The 15306-nt window shown below is 37.3% G+C and overlaps 5 protein-coding genes across 5 annotated transcripts in view; 2 read left to right on the top strand and 3 right to left on the bottom strand.

Moving 5' to 3' along the window:
* The window catches only part of LOC108844340 (zinc-finger homeodomain protein 12), a 1369-nt gene extending 626 nt beyond the window's left edge, over positions 1-743 (bottom strand). Inside the window, exon 1 of the mRNA XM_018617585.2 lies at positions 4-743. Within this exon, the coding sequence (XP_018473087.2) occupies positions 4-548 (545 nt within the window). The 5' untranslated portion in view covers positions 549-743. The remainder of the gene's footprint in view (positions 1-3) is intronic.
* A 1040-nt stretch (positions 744-1783) lies between these two features.
* On the top strand, positions 1784-2439 carry LOC108844341 (protein transport protein Sec61 subunit beta). Its single transcript, XM_018617586.2, has one exon. The coding sequence runs from the start codon at positions 1962-1964 to the stop codon at positions 2289-2291; it is 330 nt and encodes a 109-aa protein (XP_018473088.1). The 5' UTR covers positions 1784-1961; the 3' UTR covers positions 2292-2439.
* Positions 2440-5560: 3121 nt separating this feature from the next.
* On the top strand, positions 5561-6256 carry LOC108847429 (uncharacterized). The gene is made up of 2 exons (XM_018620674.2): positions 5561-5757; positions 5849-6256. Exons 1-2 carry the CDS (start codon positions 5675-5677, stop codon positions 6063-6065), a joined length of 300 nt encoding a protein of 99 aa, XP_018476176.1. The 5' UTR covers positions 5561-5674; the 3' UTR covers positions 6066-6256.
* A 193-nt stretch (positions 6257-6449) lies between these two features.
* Positions 6450-8642, bottom strand: LOC130508431 (elongation factor 1-alpha 1). The gene is made up of 3 exons (XM_057003951.1): positions 8494-8642; positions 7557-8020; positions 6450-7477 (listed from the first exon to the last, which is right to left on the bottom strand). Exons 2-3 carry the CDS (start codon positions 8016-8018, stop codon positions 6590-6592), a joined length of 1350 nt encoding a protein of 449 aa, XP_056859931.1. The 5' UTR covers positions 8019-8020; positions 8494-8642; the 3' UTR covers positions 6450-6589.
* Positions 8643-12057: 3415 nt separating this feature from the next.
* Positions 12058-14520, bottom strand: LOC108846647 (thiol protease aleurain-like). The gene is made up of 8 exons (XM_057004393.1): positions 14360-14520; positions 14143-14264; positions 13230-13342; positions 13058-13131; positions 12677-12932; positions 12454-12585; positions 12227-12362; positions 12058-12095 (listed from the first exon to the last, which is right to left on the bottom strand). Exons 1-8 carry the CDS (start codon positions 14518-14520, stop codon positions 12058-12060), a joined length of 1032 nt encoding a protein of 343 aa, XP_056860373.1.
* Positions 14521-15306: the final 786 nt, after the last annotated feature.

The following is a 15306-nucleotide window of genomic DNA, read 5'->3' as shown; positions in this document are numbered from 1 at the left end:
TACAACTTTTGAAACATAGAGGACGTTGTGTTTCTATTCCTCCCGTTGGCAAAGTACTTATTGTTGTGAATCCAAACCTTCAGAGCCTCTCTCTCTACTCCCACATCGCTACAAAACTTTCTTACGCACTCATCATCACAGCCGTTGATCTTCCAACCAGCTCTCTCTGCGAAACCTCTCATCATCACCTTCTGCTTCACCGTGAATTTTGTCCTCTTACGTCTCTTGGTCACCAACTCCCTATCCACCATGATTTTACCCTTGTCTTGATCCGAGGGTCCTGCAGAGAAACCGGAGCTGCTGAGAGAGAGAAGCAAGTGCTGCGTGGATGCGGCTGGCTGCAGAGGTGAGGTTGTACAGTGACTAACGACGTTGGAATGATCACGGCGGTGGAAGTTACGGTGGCAGCCGCATGCATCGCAACTAAGGGACGGAGGGTCTGTGAGGATGGTGGTGGACTTGGGCATGAACTCACCGCATCCGTCAAGAGCGTAGCCGCCGAAACTGACCGCTTGGTTTTTAAGGCACTCGTTGTACAAGAAAACCATATTTCCACTAGTCTTTGTTGTTGTTTCTTGGTGATGAAAATGGTTGGTTGGTTGGTTTTGATGACGAGATCTTGGCTGATTTTGTTATTTCCTAGTATATTTGTACTCGGTTTCGTAAGTGTTACTAATCTTTATATATAAAAGGATTCCAACCCGGCAATGTGGGAAAAAAACAATTATATAATTTAATTTTAATTGCAGATATTTGTTAACCATCCGTTTGATGAAACCGCTAATTTATTATTTATCCAACTGACGCGATCAGCTGATATACAATAACAATATCGTTGATTAAACTATAGTATAAAAACATACACTTAAAACCTACCGTTTAGAGAACATTATAGTATAAAAATACATAGAAGAGAATCATCACTCTGTTCAACATTTTAGAGGAATGAATCTCACCCGCACTGATACAGGATCTTGATAGGGTGAAACTTCACAGTGGAGAATAACATGCAGTGGTGTTTGTAGGGCCTTGTGACGTTGAGGCTAGATGAAGGCCGACAATAATGATGCAAGCGAAGGCGATGCTTCCAAAGCGAGTAAAGCCATGTGGTGTTTGATTTATTCATCCTCTTACACTATTTCATTATATGTTTCGTTTTTGATGTTTGAGGCGTTAGAATTTAGATTTATGTGTTTCATTGTTATTGCTCTTTTGAACTTTAATGAAATAGTCGATCGAATAATAGTACTATAAAAGAGAACGACTACAAGAAAGGAAAAAAAAAACAGACCATTTAGCATGTAGCCGGACTCAGTTTTTGGCATGTGTCAAAAGAGTGCTGCATTACACAATTCTCACAATATTTTAAGCAATATTTCTTATGTTTATTCATGTCCCTTTTCCTATAGATTTCAATATCTTCTGGAATAAAAATTACAAAACCATAAGGCCCCATATGAATCGGGCTCAGATACAGTACAAGTGTACAACAAACCCGAGAAAAATCTTAAATTCCATAAACAAAACCCTTCCATGAAGACCAAAATCTTGAATTCGAATTCATAATAATTCATCCATGCTTTTACATAAACTTTATATCACGTTGTCAAAAAAGAAAACTGTATATCAAATTATAGAAGTATTATTAGTCAAAAAGAAAAAAACTATAGAAGTATTTGTGTATTTATTTATAGAAACTTTACCCAAAATACTATTTATCGTACAACATTCATCTCACCGAAAGTAACGCCCAACCAAAGTCCTTGGCTCGTTGCATCTCTCTCTCTCTCTCTGTAGATTCTACTACGACTCCACACGTCTCTTCCTCATCATTCTATACATCTAAAAGTACCCCCAGATTTGACTTTATCTACCATTTTGCCTCTCCTTCGCCACCTTCCTTTATCATCCCTTCTTTCTCGCTTTCCTCGTCTCTTTACCCTTTTCCGTACAACACAACAATGGCGAGAGGCTCTTCCCAGTCCCAACAGTCAACTTCCACCGCCTCCTCGACCGCCCGGCCCGGTCTGGCCGCTCCCCGTGGATCCGCCGCCGCTACGGCGGGCATGCGTCGACGCAGGCTCGGTGGCGGTGGAGGCGCCTCATCAGGGGGTGGATCCGTAGCTGGATCAGGATCGAGCAACATGCTGAGATTCTACACCGATGAAGCTCCTGGACTGAAGATCTCACCCACCGTCGTCCTCATCATGAGTCTCTGCTTCATCGGCTTTGTCACCGCTCTTCACGTCTTCGGGAAACTCTACCTCCACAAGTCCGGATCCAAAGCTTAGATCCGGATCCGGATCTTTTCTTCCGTCGGTTGTATCAGTGGTCGCTATGTTTCTTTTCTTGTTTTTCTTTTTTTGGTTTCTTGTTTCTTGAATCTTGATGATCCATGTAAAACAGCTTAACTTTGAATAAAACATGTTACTTATGGAATAGATTAACCCATTGACATTAGTCAACTGAGATTACATTTCCGATGGAAAAAAGTTGATAAAACAAATTGTAGTTTTTTACAGAAATAAACATTCAGTCAACGAAGTTCACATGAATAATCCAAAATGAAGACATGGAAACAAGCTTTAGATTACAAAAGCATTTATATAGGTACTTGAAGCTTTTGGAAGCTTGGAAAAAACAAGAGGAGTACGGCAGCACACGTAGCTGTTCCGGTCAACAAGTTGATGAAGTAGACTTTGCCTGAGAGTCTCTTTCTGCGGGATTGATAGTCAGCTCTGAGTTAAATTCATGCACATGCTGTCATATTGGGAAATGAACGGTGCATCCAGGCCACATTTTAATTTGTTAACAATCTCCACCACCAAGCTTGGACTACCCATCCGTGTCTAACACCCCTGTGTTCCAGCAACACATGTTTGTTGTTTTTCGTCATTATTGATTTTGCGATGTATGTAAGTGAGTACCTCAACATCTCGTTTCGGAAGTATTTTAAGATATTTATGAATTTGATATAGTTAGAAGTAAAGGGTTTCACAGCAGCATGGAAATGCTCAAATGCAATGATATTTCTTAGAATGGTATAAGAATCTTCAGCCGCACGGAAACTCGACATCACTAAGCAACCTTTGTTAAATGCTGCTACATGCAGCGAATAATCAATCACCAGTATCCTTTCTGATGGAGATATAGTCACCAGCTGTTGATTACCAATATCTCTTTTTCTTGTACTATATGTGGCCTACCGAAGAATGTTACTGCTCATTTGCCATTCAAGATTGATATGATGGGAAAACAGTAAGGCGGTGAAGTTAACATGAATGCGTCAACAACAGGCTGTAAACTTTTCGGGTTCTCCTTACCTGTGGAGAAACCTGCATCTAAACCGAGCAAGAGGATCTGCAAATAGGTATAGAATATCTATTTGGCTTCTTGGAGCTGCATCAAACTTCTACAATATTGATACAATACTCAAACTCTTAAGGGAATAATATTAAATAAATATTTATGAGTTGATCATCCCATTATGATTCATTATGTCCAGCGACAAATTGTGGTTTCGCAAACTGATATGTCATATGTGATCTTACATTGTATACCAATATTATATTACTAAATTCATATGTAAAGTATATTTGTTGTTCTGCTTAGTGAAGATTCTTGCTTAGGGAAATGGTCTCATTGAGTTGATCTTTTCTCTTGCTCCTAATGGATACTAATTAGCAGAAAGATCATGATGTCGGTAGTTTACATAGATTTGTCAACCTTTTCGTCTAAACCATTTGCATAGGCCCCTTGTCAAAAGGCAAACAAAAGGAAAAAAACAAAGAAAATACATTTTCTCTTGTGGACGATACTCAAACCATGTGAGTGATTTGCAAACACAACTCATAAATTGCTAGCTTTTCTTAAAATTTTCATGATGAGGATGTGCTAATCTTTGAGAGCTCATCCTGTCATCCATGAAAAAACTTCAGAAAGACCAAAAAATCTTCAAGCAAAGAGAGAAAACCTTTCCTGGAACAGATTATCATTTCAAATATAGTAAAAGATCTATACGCTCAAACCAATGTCATGTAATGACCAGTTTCATGCTTTAATTCTGCTGCAATGTAATAAGTACTATGAGAATAATAGTAAAGAGATAATAACTCTGTAGATTGAAGAAGAAGAAAACCAAATATGACTTGAAATGGTATGATGATCGTTAGTCACATGGGGAGGTAATATGAGTCTTTAACCGCTATACCTTAGACTTTGAACTGCATCTCTCGCTGCACGTTGATGCACATATAAGGATTGCTACGTAGGGGAGATACCGTCATCACCATCAGCTAGACTATCAGAAGATAGGTGATGGCGCTATCTCTCCTGCGAAGCAAATCTTAATTTGCAGTTTTTGGAAGCCATAAAGAAGCAAGAACACTCAAATAAAGATCTGTATATATGTGTAATCACTCTATGAGATTCATCACATCCAGCATATATGTATATATATTACCATGAGGGTCTAAGAAGAGTGAACTTAATTTAAACCATCACTATCATTGCTCTTTAATTGTCTTTTAGTTGGCCGCTTTCTATGTGGCTACAATCAAATGACAATTTATCACAAGTGAGGTCATCGTGCGTATGTCATCTCCAATGATTTCGCACTACCTTGATGTTACATTGATTTTGTTATTTGTGTGTGGGTTTCTTCAGTTAATTAGAGCTCTTGTCTCTGCATTTGTTTTCACATGTTAAGCATGTACAAAGTTCATTGACAGTAGCGATAATTTTGTCAGGTTTTCATGCATATGGAGAGGAAAGACGGCGACATCAAGGTCCTATTGAAAGTTTCCAAAGTATTAACATATCCTTAGCCAATCCTTGTATATTGTTGGTACTATGTACTGTGAAAGTGCATCAGAAAGCTCTGTGATTGTTACTTTGTAGCACTTATACATCTAACTATAGACATAATCCTAACAAAATAAATACATATTGTAAGACATCCCGTGTATAGATTATCTTACTAATCTAGTGATAAATTTTGATCAAAGAATATATTTATTTTTATATAGTTTGTTTTTGCAAACCACTCCAATCACTATGGTTTTTAATAAATGCTCTTGTTGTCTGGTTTTTCTTGGTAGTACTAGTAGTATGTCCTACCGTGTAATAAACGGTGACAGTGATGTCAAAACTAACATTACTGTGTTTAAGACTCTGCTTTGCTTTATTGAACAAGTTGGATTAGAAACACAAGTTGAAGACTTTTATGATGGTAACAGGTGAGTGCTGCATTTATTCTCACTGAAAAAGAAAAACTGAAAAGCCTTACTGTCCTCGTCATATTTTTATCAGAATCCAAATGAGTAAAAGAGAAGAAAAAAAGAAAGAAGAATCCAAACTCGAGTTGTCATGCGGAGAAAAGAGGTAAAGTTGAAGCCAATGTTTACTTTCACCGTTTACTAAAGTATGAAGAAAAAGAAGAGACCATACGGGTCCATACCTACAACTACTACTACTCTATCACCACATATCAATTGCCACGCAACAGGACATACTCGTGTATTACAAATAGTAAAGTGTATTTACTGCATAGTACTTGTATATAATCTATAGCCACCTTAATCCTTTCCCAATTCAAGATCTTGTCTCTTTCTTCTCTTTCTCTAGGTCTCCTTAAAAACAAGATCACAAAATTCTGAATCTACAGAGAAAAGAAATGCTGACAACAACTCTTAGTGGCAACTATGGCTTCCCTCTGTGCATCTCTGGGATCGCTCAGCAGTTATCTGTCTCTAAACAGTAAATATGTTTCTTATGTTCATCTCTCTCTCTTGAGATCTCCTCTGTTTTCTTTTTCTGACTTGTATCTTTCTCTCCTTCTATGTTGAAGAATGGCAGATCATGACAAGAGAAGGAAGGGGATGAAGAAGAGAAGGAGATCAGATGAGTTCAGGTCCTTCAGGAGCCAAGGTGAAGAAGAAATGGGTGTGGAGAGAGACCTATGGCTTCAAGAGATGAGAGAGAGTGAAGATGTTAGAGAACTATTTGCTTTATTTCAAGATCTAGGCTCATGGAGTTTTTCTTCTTACACAGCTAAAGCTGCTTAGTGTTTAAACTCAAACTCTCGCTTAGATCTCATTTTGAGTTCTGCATGTTTCTTGTAAAACTGAAGATCAGATCAAAAATCCTTAAAAACATTCCTGGTTGTTTTCAGTGTTGTTTTACACGTCTATTCTGTCGTTTGTGTGATGTTTTGCTGCCTCTTTTGGCTTTATCCTATAATTTTGGTTTCTTGCTCTGCTCTTATCTTTTAGATCAGAGAGCATTTAATTGTGTTTTAATCTCTTTTATACTCCTATTCATTTTGATTAAGAACACTATACATCTATCATGGTTAGGTTAACTTCAAGAAATCTGTCAACAAGCCAGATCTTAGCCAATAGAAAAGCATCCTAATGACTCAAGATCATAAACCAAAACATGAGGCAAAATTATCCAAAAGCTGCATAATTGAAAACCAAAATAGTCTGAGAGATTCAAAAACAAGGTAGAAGAAAATTAAGAAAAAGGCTCAAACGCCATCAAAGTTTTGTTGTAACGCAAAGAAAAACCAAAGACGAGAGAAGTCTCATCATTTAGCTCCCTTCTTGACTGCGGCCTTGGTGACCTTAGCACCGGTTGGGTCCTTCTTGTCGACGCTCTTGATAACACCAACAGCCACCGTCTGCCTCATGTCCCTAACAGCGAAACGACCCAATGGTGGGTACTCGGAGAAAGTCTCGACAACCATGGGCTTGGTTGGAGTCATCTTAACCATACCAGCATCACCATTCTTCAAGAACTTGGGCTCCTTCTCGATCTCCTTACCAGATCGCCTGTCAATCTTGGTGAGGATCTCAGAGAACTTGACTGCAATGTGGGATGTGTGGCAATCAAGAACCGGAGCGTAACCGTTACCGATCTGACCAGGGTGGTTCATGATGATGACCTGGGAGGTGAAGTTGGCAGCACCCTTGGCAGGGTCATCCTTGGAGTTGGATGCAACATACCCACGCTTAAGATCCTTCACAGCAACATTCTTGACATTGAATCCAACGTTGTCACCTGGAAGAGCCTCCACAAGAGACTCGTGGTGCATCTCAACGGACTTAACCTCAGTGGTCAACCCTGAAGGAGCGAAGGTGACAACCATACCGGGCTTGAGCATACCGGTCTCAACACGTCCCACTGGCACCGTTCCAATACCACCGATCTTGTAAACATCCTGAAGTGGCAGACGGAGGGGCTTGTCTGAGGGCCTCTTTGGCTCGTTGATCTGGTCAAGAGCCTCGAGTAGAGTTGGTCCCTTGTACCAGTCAAGGTTGGTGGATCTCTCAATCATGTTGTCACCCTCGAACCCAGAGATGGGGACGAATGGGATTTTGTCAGGGTTGTACCCAACCTTCTTCAAGTAGGAAGACACCTCCTTGATGATCTCATCGTACCTAGCCTTGGAGTACTTAGGGGTAGTAGCATCCATCTGTATCAACAAAACATAAAGCACATTCGTTAGCAACAAATAACCAAAAATAAATGACTAAAGCGAGAAGCTAGCTCACCTTGTTACAGCAGCAAATCATCTGCTTGACACCAAGGGTGAAAGCAAGAAGAGCATGCTCACGGGTCTGACCATCCTTGGAGATACCAGCCTCAAAACCACCGGTGGTGGAGTCAATGATAAGAACAGCACAATCAGCCTGGGAGGTACCAGTAATCATGTTCTTGATGAAATCACGATGTCCTGGAGCGTCAATGACCGTGCAGTAGTACTTGGTGGTCTCGAACTTCCAGAGAGCGATATCAATGGTGATACCACGCTCACGCTCGGCCTTAAGTTTGTCCAACACCCACGCGTACTTGAAAGACCTCTTGTTCATCTCAGCAGCCTCCTTCTCGAACCTCTCGATCACACGCTTGTCGATACCACCGAGCTTGTAGATCAAGTGACCAGTGGTGGTCGATTTTCCAGAGTCGACATGGCCGATGACCACGATGTTGATGTGGAACTTCTCTTTACCCATAGCTGCAAGTCAATACAAAGAGATCGCACAATTAGAATACAAAACAAATCTGAAAACTATTCAACAAAAGAAACTGTTCATTGTTAACAACTCACTAATCGATCATGAAATCGAGAATCTAACGCAGGATACCATAAACGCAAGGAAACAACAGATCGCAACGACTATAACAACATATACTCGCAACTACCATAGTTGAGTAAACGCAAACACTAAACAAGACGATTCTGTATTTAGATTTCATCAGAATCATGGTGAGCAGATAGATCGGTGAACTATCAGATCCTAAACTCGAGAATCTAAAACAGTATTAACAGAATATGAGCAAGAGATATAATCACAGTCTAAGTACGGTTCGCGATGAGAAATCTAGATAACGAAAGCATAAGCGATGATACAGAGACCGAATCGAGAATCGTATGACGAAGATCGATGGTAAAATCTAAAGGAGCGAGAGATAGAGAGGTTTTCTCACCTGCAAGTAAGAATGCGAGATGCGGCTACGAAACTGAGTGGAGAGGAGTAAATGAGAACGCACCGTAGGTTTGGAGCAAGGGCAGTGTACTTATAGCTGCGAGCTCTAGGGCTTTCGCCTTTTGCTTCGTGGTCCTTGTTTTACCTATTTGCCCTTTGCATTTTGGCGTTCTAATTTTTTGTATTGATAGAAATGTAAATTATAAAGTATTTTATCTTATTACTGATTGTAGATTTATTTCAATATGATTGGTCAGAGAACCGTAAAATGAGAGATTTTTAAGAAAATTCCCAACGCAAAAGCTCTCAGATTGGTGGACAGATTACTGAAAAAAAACCTAGCCGTCATGTGTTTTTTCTTTCGCACGTCTGCGTCATGACTTGGCTTTGTTAAACCTTTATTAGTGTTTAGTTAGGTAGTATATATCACAGCTAATTAATAGGACAAGGAACATTTTATTTAAATGCATCCACTAAATGGAGTTGTTCATTATATATCTGTAGCCAGAAATTAATATTTATGAAAACAATCTAAAAACGACTTCTCTCTCTACACCAATTCTCTCCGCCTTCTCTCTAGTTCCACGACTCGCAGTTAATCTCTCCGGCTGGCGGTTCTGGTTTTCTCGCCACCGCCGATCCGGCTTTCAGTCCTCTAAGTTTTTTTTCTTGCTTTGCTTTTTTTATCGGCTTAAAAACGGAGTTGATCCGTTATCACTCTGTTTTCCTCTGATTCCGGCCATGCATCGTCTTCTTCGGTGGTGGTCCGGCGTATGCTTCTGAAGCCGTACCGTTTCCTCTCCCGTAGTGGTCGCTGGCTTTTGATTCTCGCGGAAGAGTTCGAGCTGTAGAAAGTTGTATTTGTTGTGGTGGGTTAGTGGCCGAATTTGGGTGAGATCTCGGCGTAATCGAGGGATGCTCCCTGAAGATCGGGCCTTGATGTGAAGACTCCGAATCCAATACCTCTGATATTGTCGTCGGCGGTGGATTTTCGGTGGTTGTGTTTCGTGTCCCGGTGGTTCTGGAGATGATGCTCAGTTTCGATACAGCGTCGACTTCCAGGCGGGAAGGAAGTGGTGATTTGCGATTCCGATGAGGTTTCGGCTTTGGTCCCGGCGGTGGTTTCCAGACTTTTCCGATGTTGACGCTTCGCTATTTCGACACGCGTCTCCTTGGTGGGTGATCGTTCCACGTGGAGCGGTGGGTGGGATGGGTCGGGTCAAATTTTAATTCGGTTTTGGGTTTGGAATGTAATAGGCCTGTTGGGCCTTAGTGTTTGTAATCGGGCTTTTTTAGGTGTTTTAATAATATAAGATGGCATAAAAAAAATATTTGTAGCCAGAATTACGAAAACAAGAAAATTAAGTTGAATTTTCATATCTAGTATAAGATCAAATCTGAATTTTTCCAATGTATTGAAGGAAAATTATACAAATAGAAAGATAAATTTTATTATATTTTAGTTTTGTGTTGACAATCTTTTGGTTAGACTTTAACTTTGCTTAATCAAATATTTTGTAGTAGGTAGGCAACATGTCTGCAAATTTTAACAATCGTTTTTTGCTAAACTAACTTTTAACAAATTGAGCATTATTTATTCAGCGTAAAAATGAACAAATTGATTCCTCAATTAAATAAGAATTAACTTTGTAACGAATTTGTTTATGATTTAAATAAGGAATTGACTAGCCTTATTTAATATTTCATAATTAATACATTAATGTATGTATAAATGGTACTGCGGAATGTGCATTGCCTTAGAAATTGGCAACAATTTACATGGTGTGTGTCTTCTTCAAAAAAAATATACATGGTGTGTACAGCATAATAACATTTGATTTAAATCCTGGAACACGCACAAACCAATCTTGGTATGCGGAACCACCCCTGAACGAACAACAGTTTAATAACTATGCAAGGACTAAAATGAAGAGGGACGCAAATGTGCAAATTAAGACTAAACAAACACATGTTGAAGGACTTAGCATAACTGCATAAACGATCAAACTTTTGAAGAAAGACTAAAATGAAGAGGGATAGCACTTAGCAGGTTTTGAAGAAAGTGAAACATCAAACTTTAGCTTGCTGAAGGAGATTCTCTTGGTGGTGATATCGGGGCAGGAGATTCGACAATTGGGTTTCTATGGCAGGACTTAGCAAATTGGCACATTTCCATCGTTCTTCTTCAGGAGTGTTACGAGTGTACTCAGCTTCTCTTTCACTTCTCCAAATTCCTATATTGGTATTTTATATTTATCAATTTATATATGCAAATAGTTTACAACTATTCAGTTTGTGCTATTAAAAAATTTATGTTCCTACATGCTCTTTATCACTGGATTGATCGAACCCTTCCACACTCATTTGATCCAAGTTCTCTTTTAAACTCCTAATCCTGTTTTTCCCGACAAATGAACATGTAACGTGTAAAACAACCAAGAAACATCAAAAGACTATAAGAAGAACAAAATACATGATAAAATCAATCAATCTCAATTAATAACCAAAATAAAAACCGATAAAAATACAATTCATCAACACACAGGGGCGGACCCACATAGACATTGGGTGTGGCACGTGCCCCACACTAACTCTATATATTGTTTTATGAAAGTATACTTGACAATTAGAATCGTCTAGTTAAACTGGCTGCAGATATCAAAGTGTGCCCTATCCCACCCGAGTTCAAACCCATGCGGCTCTGTTTCATCTTTTGTAAAATATTTTCTTTTGATTTTTTTTGGTCAGCAAATATTTTCTTTTGATTTACTATCTAAAACTATTCTCTTTTATAACGGTGTCATTTAATTTTTAAATAAAAATGATTATTTTTATAAAATATCATAAATTTGTGATGAAAAATGATTAAATGAACTTTCTTAAATCATTTATAAAAATCAACACACACAATTCCACCCCTTAAAGACTAACGCCTAATTAAACAATAACTCATAAATTTAAACATTAAAGTATTTTTCTTGAAAGTATTTTTTAAATGATGGTTAACTTATTGTATTTTAATAAATTTTTAATATTTTTGTTCTCAAAACAAAAAACTCATAATTTATTTAAATTTAACTTTAATAATTCTTTTATTAAGTTTATTCTATAAGACATAAGCAAAAACTAAAAGAAATGTTTTTTTATAGTGAAATACTATGTGGATATATAATTTTATGATATTATTGAAAATTAATATTTAAAATTGTAAAAAAAAAATCTTTTAAATTTTATTCATTTTGAGAAAATTAATGACTAATGTATTGTAAAAACTATAGTTTAATTTAATTTATTAAATTATATCTAATACAACATAAAACTATATATTATGCCCCATATTAAGTTATTTTCTGGATCCGCCCCTGTCAACACACATACATATATTATCGAGTTTTTTCTTCTTCTCTTTTTATATCGAGTTTTTTCATCTATAGTTATTTGCTGCTTTATTCGGTACATATGAAGAGATTATACATTACAATAAACATAAACACAATGTGCACTCCAGGTGCCAGTTTCAGGAAATCCAATAAATATGAGAATGCATCATGCATTTATAGGCCGATCACCACAAGATGGGGTAGGATACATATGCCGCAACACCTGAAATTCAACAACGGATCAACAAAAACTTAGCATTTGAGAATATGTCTCTCTGAACCTTTATTTTGTAGGCTATATCCAAAATACGTACGGTTATATATATAGCTTAAATTCCATGATAAATGACTTACCACACATGTTCTTCCCCATCTCCACCTTGATGTAACCTTTCTCGCCCCAATCCGTTCCCCATGAGTTCTGTACAAGCCAATATGGGACACCGTCTTCAACTCCATAGCCAACCACCAACATGAAATGGTTCAAGTCCTAATCGCCACATCAAAAACGAAAAAAAAAACAATTGAACACTAACTATATGATAAGTTTCTACTTGCAACAAAATGTAATAAAGGCTCACCTTTGTAGTACTTCCACACTCAGTACTACTGTAGACTCCTTCCTCGTAAAAAGCGAATGAGTTTGTAACGTGAAATCCAATGGTAACTGGCCCGATGGATGCGACCCATTGCTTCAGTTTATTTTCATCAATCTGTTGTTTATCCAATCATCATTACTACAAGTTACCCGACTGTATATTTTATAGGCGGGTGAAAACCAAAATCCTCGTAAAAGATGCTTACCGAAACGCCTACACCGTAGCTCCTGATTAATTTACCAACCAGTGAAGGCTCATATCTGCATTTTCCCTGTGTACCTACGTAAGGGTAAAATGAACGATAGTTGAGTTTGCGCTCGACGTTGTACTGAAAGGCGTTGGCAGCAGCGCCGCCATCGCAGCCATTGTTATTTGTAGAACAATCTAGAAGCTGTTGCTCAGACAGGGGTGCTCCGATTCGATATTTCTTACGGTAAGCGGCCTCAACAGCCCCAACTGAGCTGCGGTTTACCAAAATCGACCAATATATATCAAATAAGCTTACATCAAGAGATGCTACAATTTTTTTTACATCAAAAGATGCTACAAAAAATTAAGGAGATAAATATTCTAATCACTAGTTTACCTGATTGCCCAGCCAGCTTCACATTGTCCCTGATCTTTGACCGGGCTAACTATACCAGCTTCTCTCCAGTCTTTCTGCGGTTACACAATTTAATGACAAAATGTAAATTAAAATATAAAAAGGGCTACACATGTTTTCTCAAAAATGAAAAACAGGACGGATGGTTCATTACAGCACTAGGAGTTGTGATTTTTTCTGTTAGATTGTGGCTGCCCTTTAAAATGCCAAAGCGAGAACAATCAAACGTGTTCCTTAGAAACTCTTGGATGGTCAAATCAGCAAATTCTGTTTGGATTCAAGAGACAATAAGATGGGTCAATCGTTATCCATCAAACCAAACAAGGATCACGTAAAGACACACCCACAAAGAACAAGAACAATCTTGATTCAGAACAGCAATATTATAAAGTAGCAGAACAATGATATTTGATGGTAAATTTTCACGCAAACTAGTCTCTCATACTCACAAACAACTTTGATATAAATATTGAATCAAAGGAAAGCAAAAGTCCAACAAAATCACAAGTGAAGTTTCAGTAGAATAATAAGATAAAGTTCCAGTAGAAGAGAAGAAAAAATTCTCTGTTATTTTAAAATAACCAAACCAAAAGAAAAGATAAAACTACTATTAACATTTAACATAAGACAAAGTAAAATATTAATATAATCAAAACTTTAGATGTTAAAATTATAGCGATGGTTTATATACAACTGTAACACTATATTTTATTAACCAGTTGATTTGTTATTTGCTTAGTTTGAAAGGTTTATTATCCAACGAAATATGAATCAACTTCTGAAAAAGATATTCATTTGGTTTACATGAAATGTTGATTAAAAAAAAATCATTTGGCTTACATGATATAATTAATTCAAACGAGATTATTAATGTTGGTTTGATTTAGATTTATTTGGTTCAGTTTTATCAAATTGTACATTTTATTTCATTTTTAATATTTTAATACATTTAGTTATATTTAACTATGTTACCATGAATCTCCGATGAATCGCACGCATCAATTCATTTAGCATGTTTTGGCTCAAAGACAGGAATTACAACTTCATGATAAGAACGATAAACTTACTATTGACACCGAGTTTGAAAGATAAGCCTTTCTTGTTGGTGGATCCGATTAAATCAACATTGTCCTGGAACACCGAGAAACGGTGCTTTATCTCCTCCTTGTTTTCATAGTTTTTCCCATACCTTTTCATCACAAAAAGAACGAATCAGTTTGTTTATCACAGAGACGGACTCAAAGTAAACCGCGAACGCACCAGTGGTAAGAAGATGGGACTTACTTGTCAGTGAAGCGAGCGAAGGAGAGAACGTTCTCGGTTTGGCCTAAGATCTTGACAAATAAGTCCTCTACCTTCCGTAGAGCGTCGGAGATCGGGGTGGCTTCATGGGATCCGATGAGAATCACCAGAACCACCAATGATAGGATTGCTTTCACAGACATAATTCTCTTGTAGTCTTTCCTATTCTTCTGCTTTTAGTGTTTAGCTGCAGCTATTGTGAGAAGTGATATTAACACGAAGAGACATTTTATAGTCCTCAAAAGGTTTATAATAGTTTTGGTATGGACTTCTTTTTGTAATTTATTCTTATTTATTAACATAGTACGAAAATAATTTATCTTTAATTTATATTTCGCCAAAAGTTTATATTTATTCTTTAAGTCAATGAACCCACGTTGGAAATTATTTGCATTCTGGTGCAGTAAGAAATCTTACGGAATGAGCTGGTGCGTGAGGAGTATATATATATTTTTTTAAAAGTCAATGAACCCATGCAACCACGTTGTACGAGGAACCGATAGGGGAACCAAATCAGACCGAATCTCTTATAAACGTGGTCGATCATAAATTCATCTATCTTATTAAAACAGAAACATTACAACTTCTTCTAGGTAGATTTTAAAGGTGGACCTCTTATATTTAAATTAAACATCATCCTTTATTTATAATACATACTATATACGGTTTCCATATATTATTACATATGGATTTATTACGTACCATTATTACATGTCGATTTATATACTAAGAATCTATCTTATTAAAAGAGAAACATTACAACTTCTTCTAGGTGGATTTTAAAGGTGGACCTCTTATATTTAAATTAAACACTATCTCTTATTTATAATACATACCATATACGGTTTCCATATATTATTACATATATATTTAATACGTATCATTATTACATGTCGATTTATATACTAAGAATATAATACGTACCATTG

This window comes from Raphanus sativus, chromosome 2 (genome assembly GCF_000801105.2).
Source record: "Raphanus sativus cultivar WK10039 chromosome 2, ASM80110v3, whole genome shotgun sequence".
In the NCBI taxonomy this organism is placed as follows: Eukaryota; Viridiplantae; Streptophyta; class Magnoliopsida; order Brassicales; family Brassicaceae; genus Raphanus; species Raphanus sativus.
This window is presented reverse-complemented; position numbering and strand designations above follow the sequence as displayed.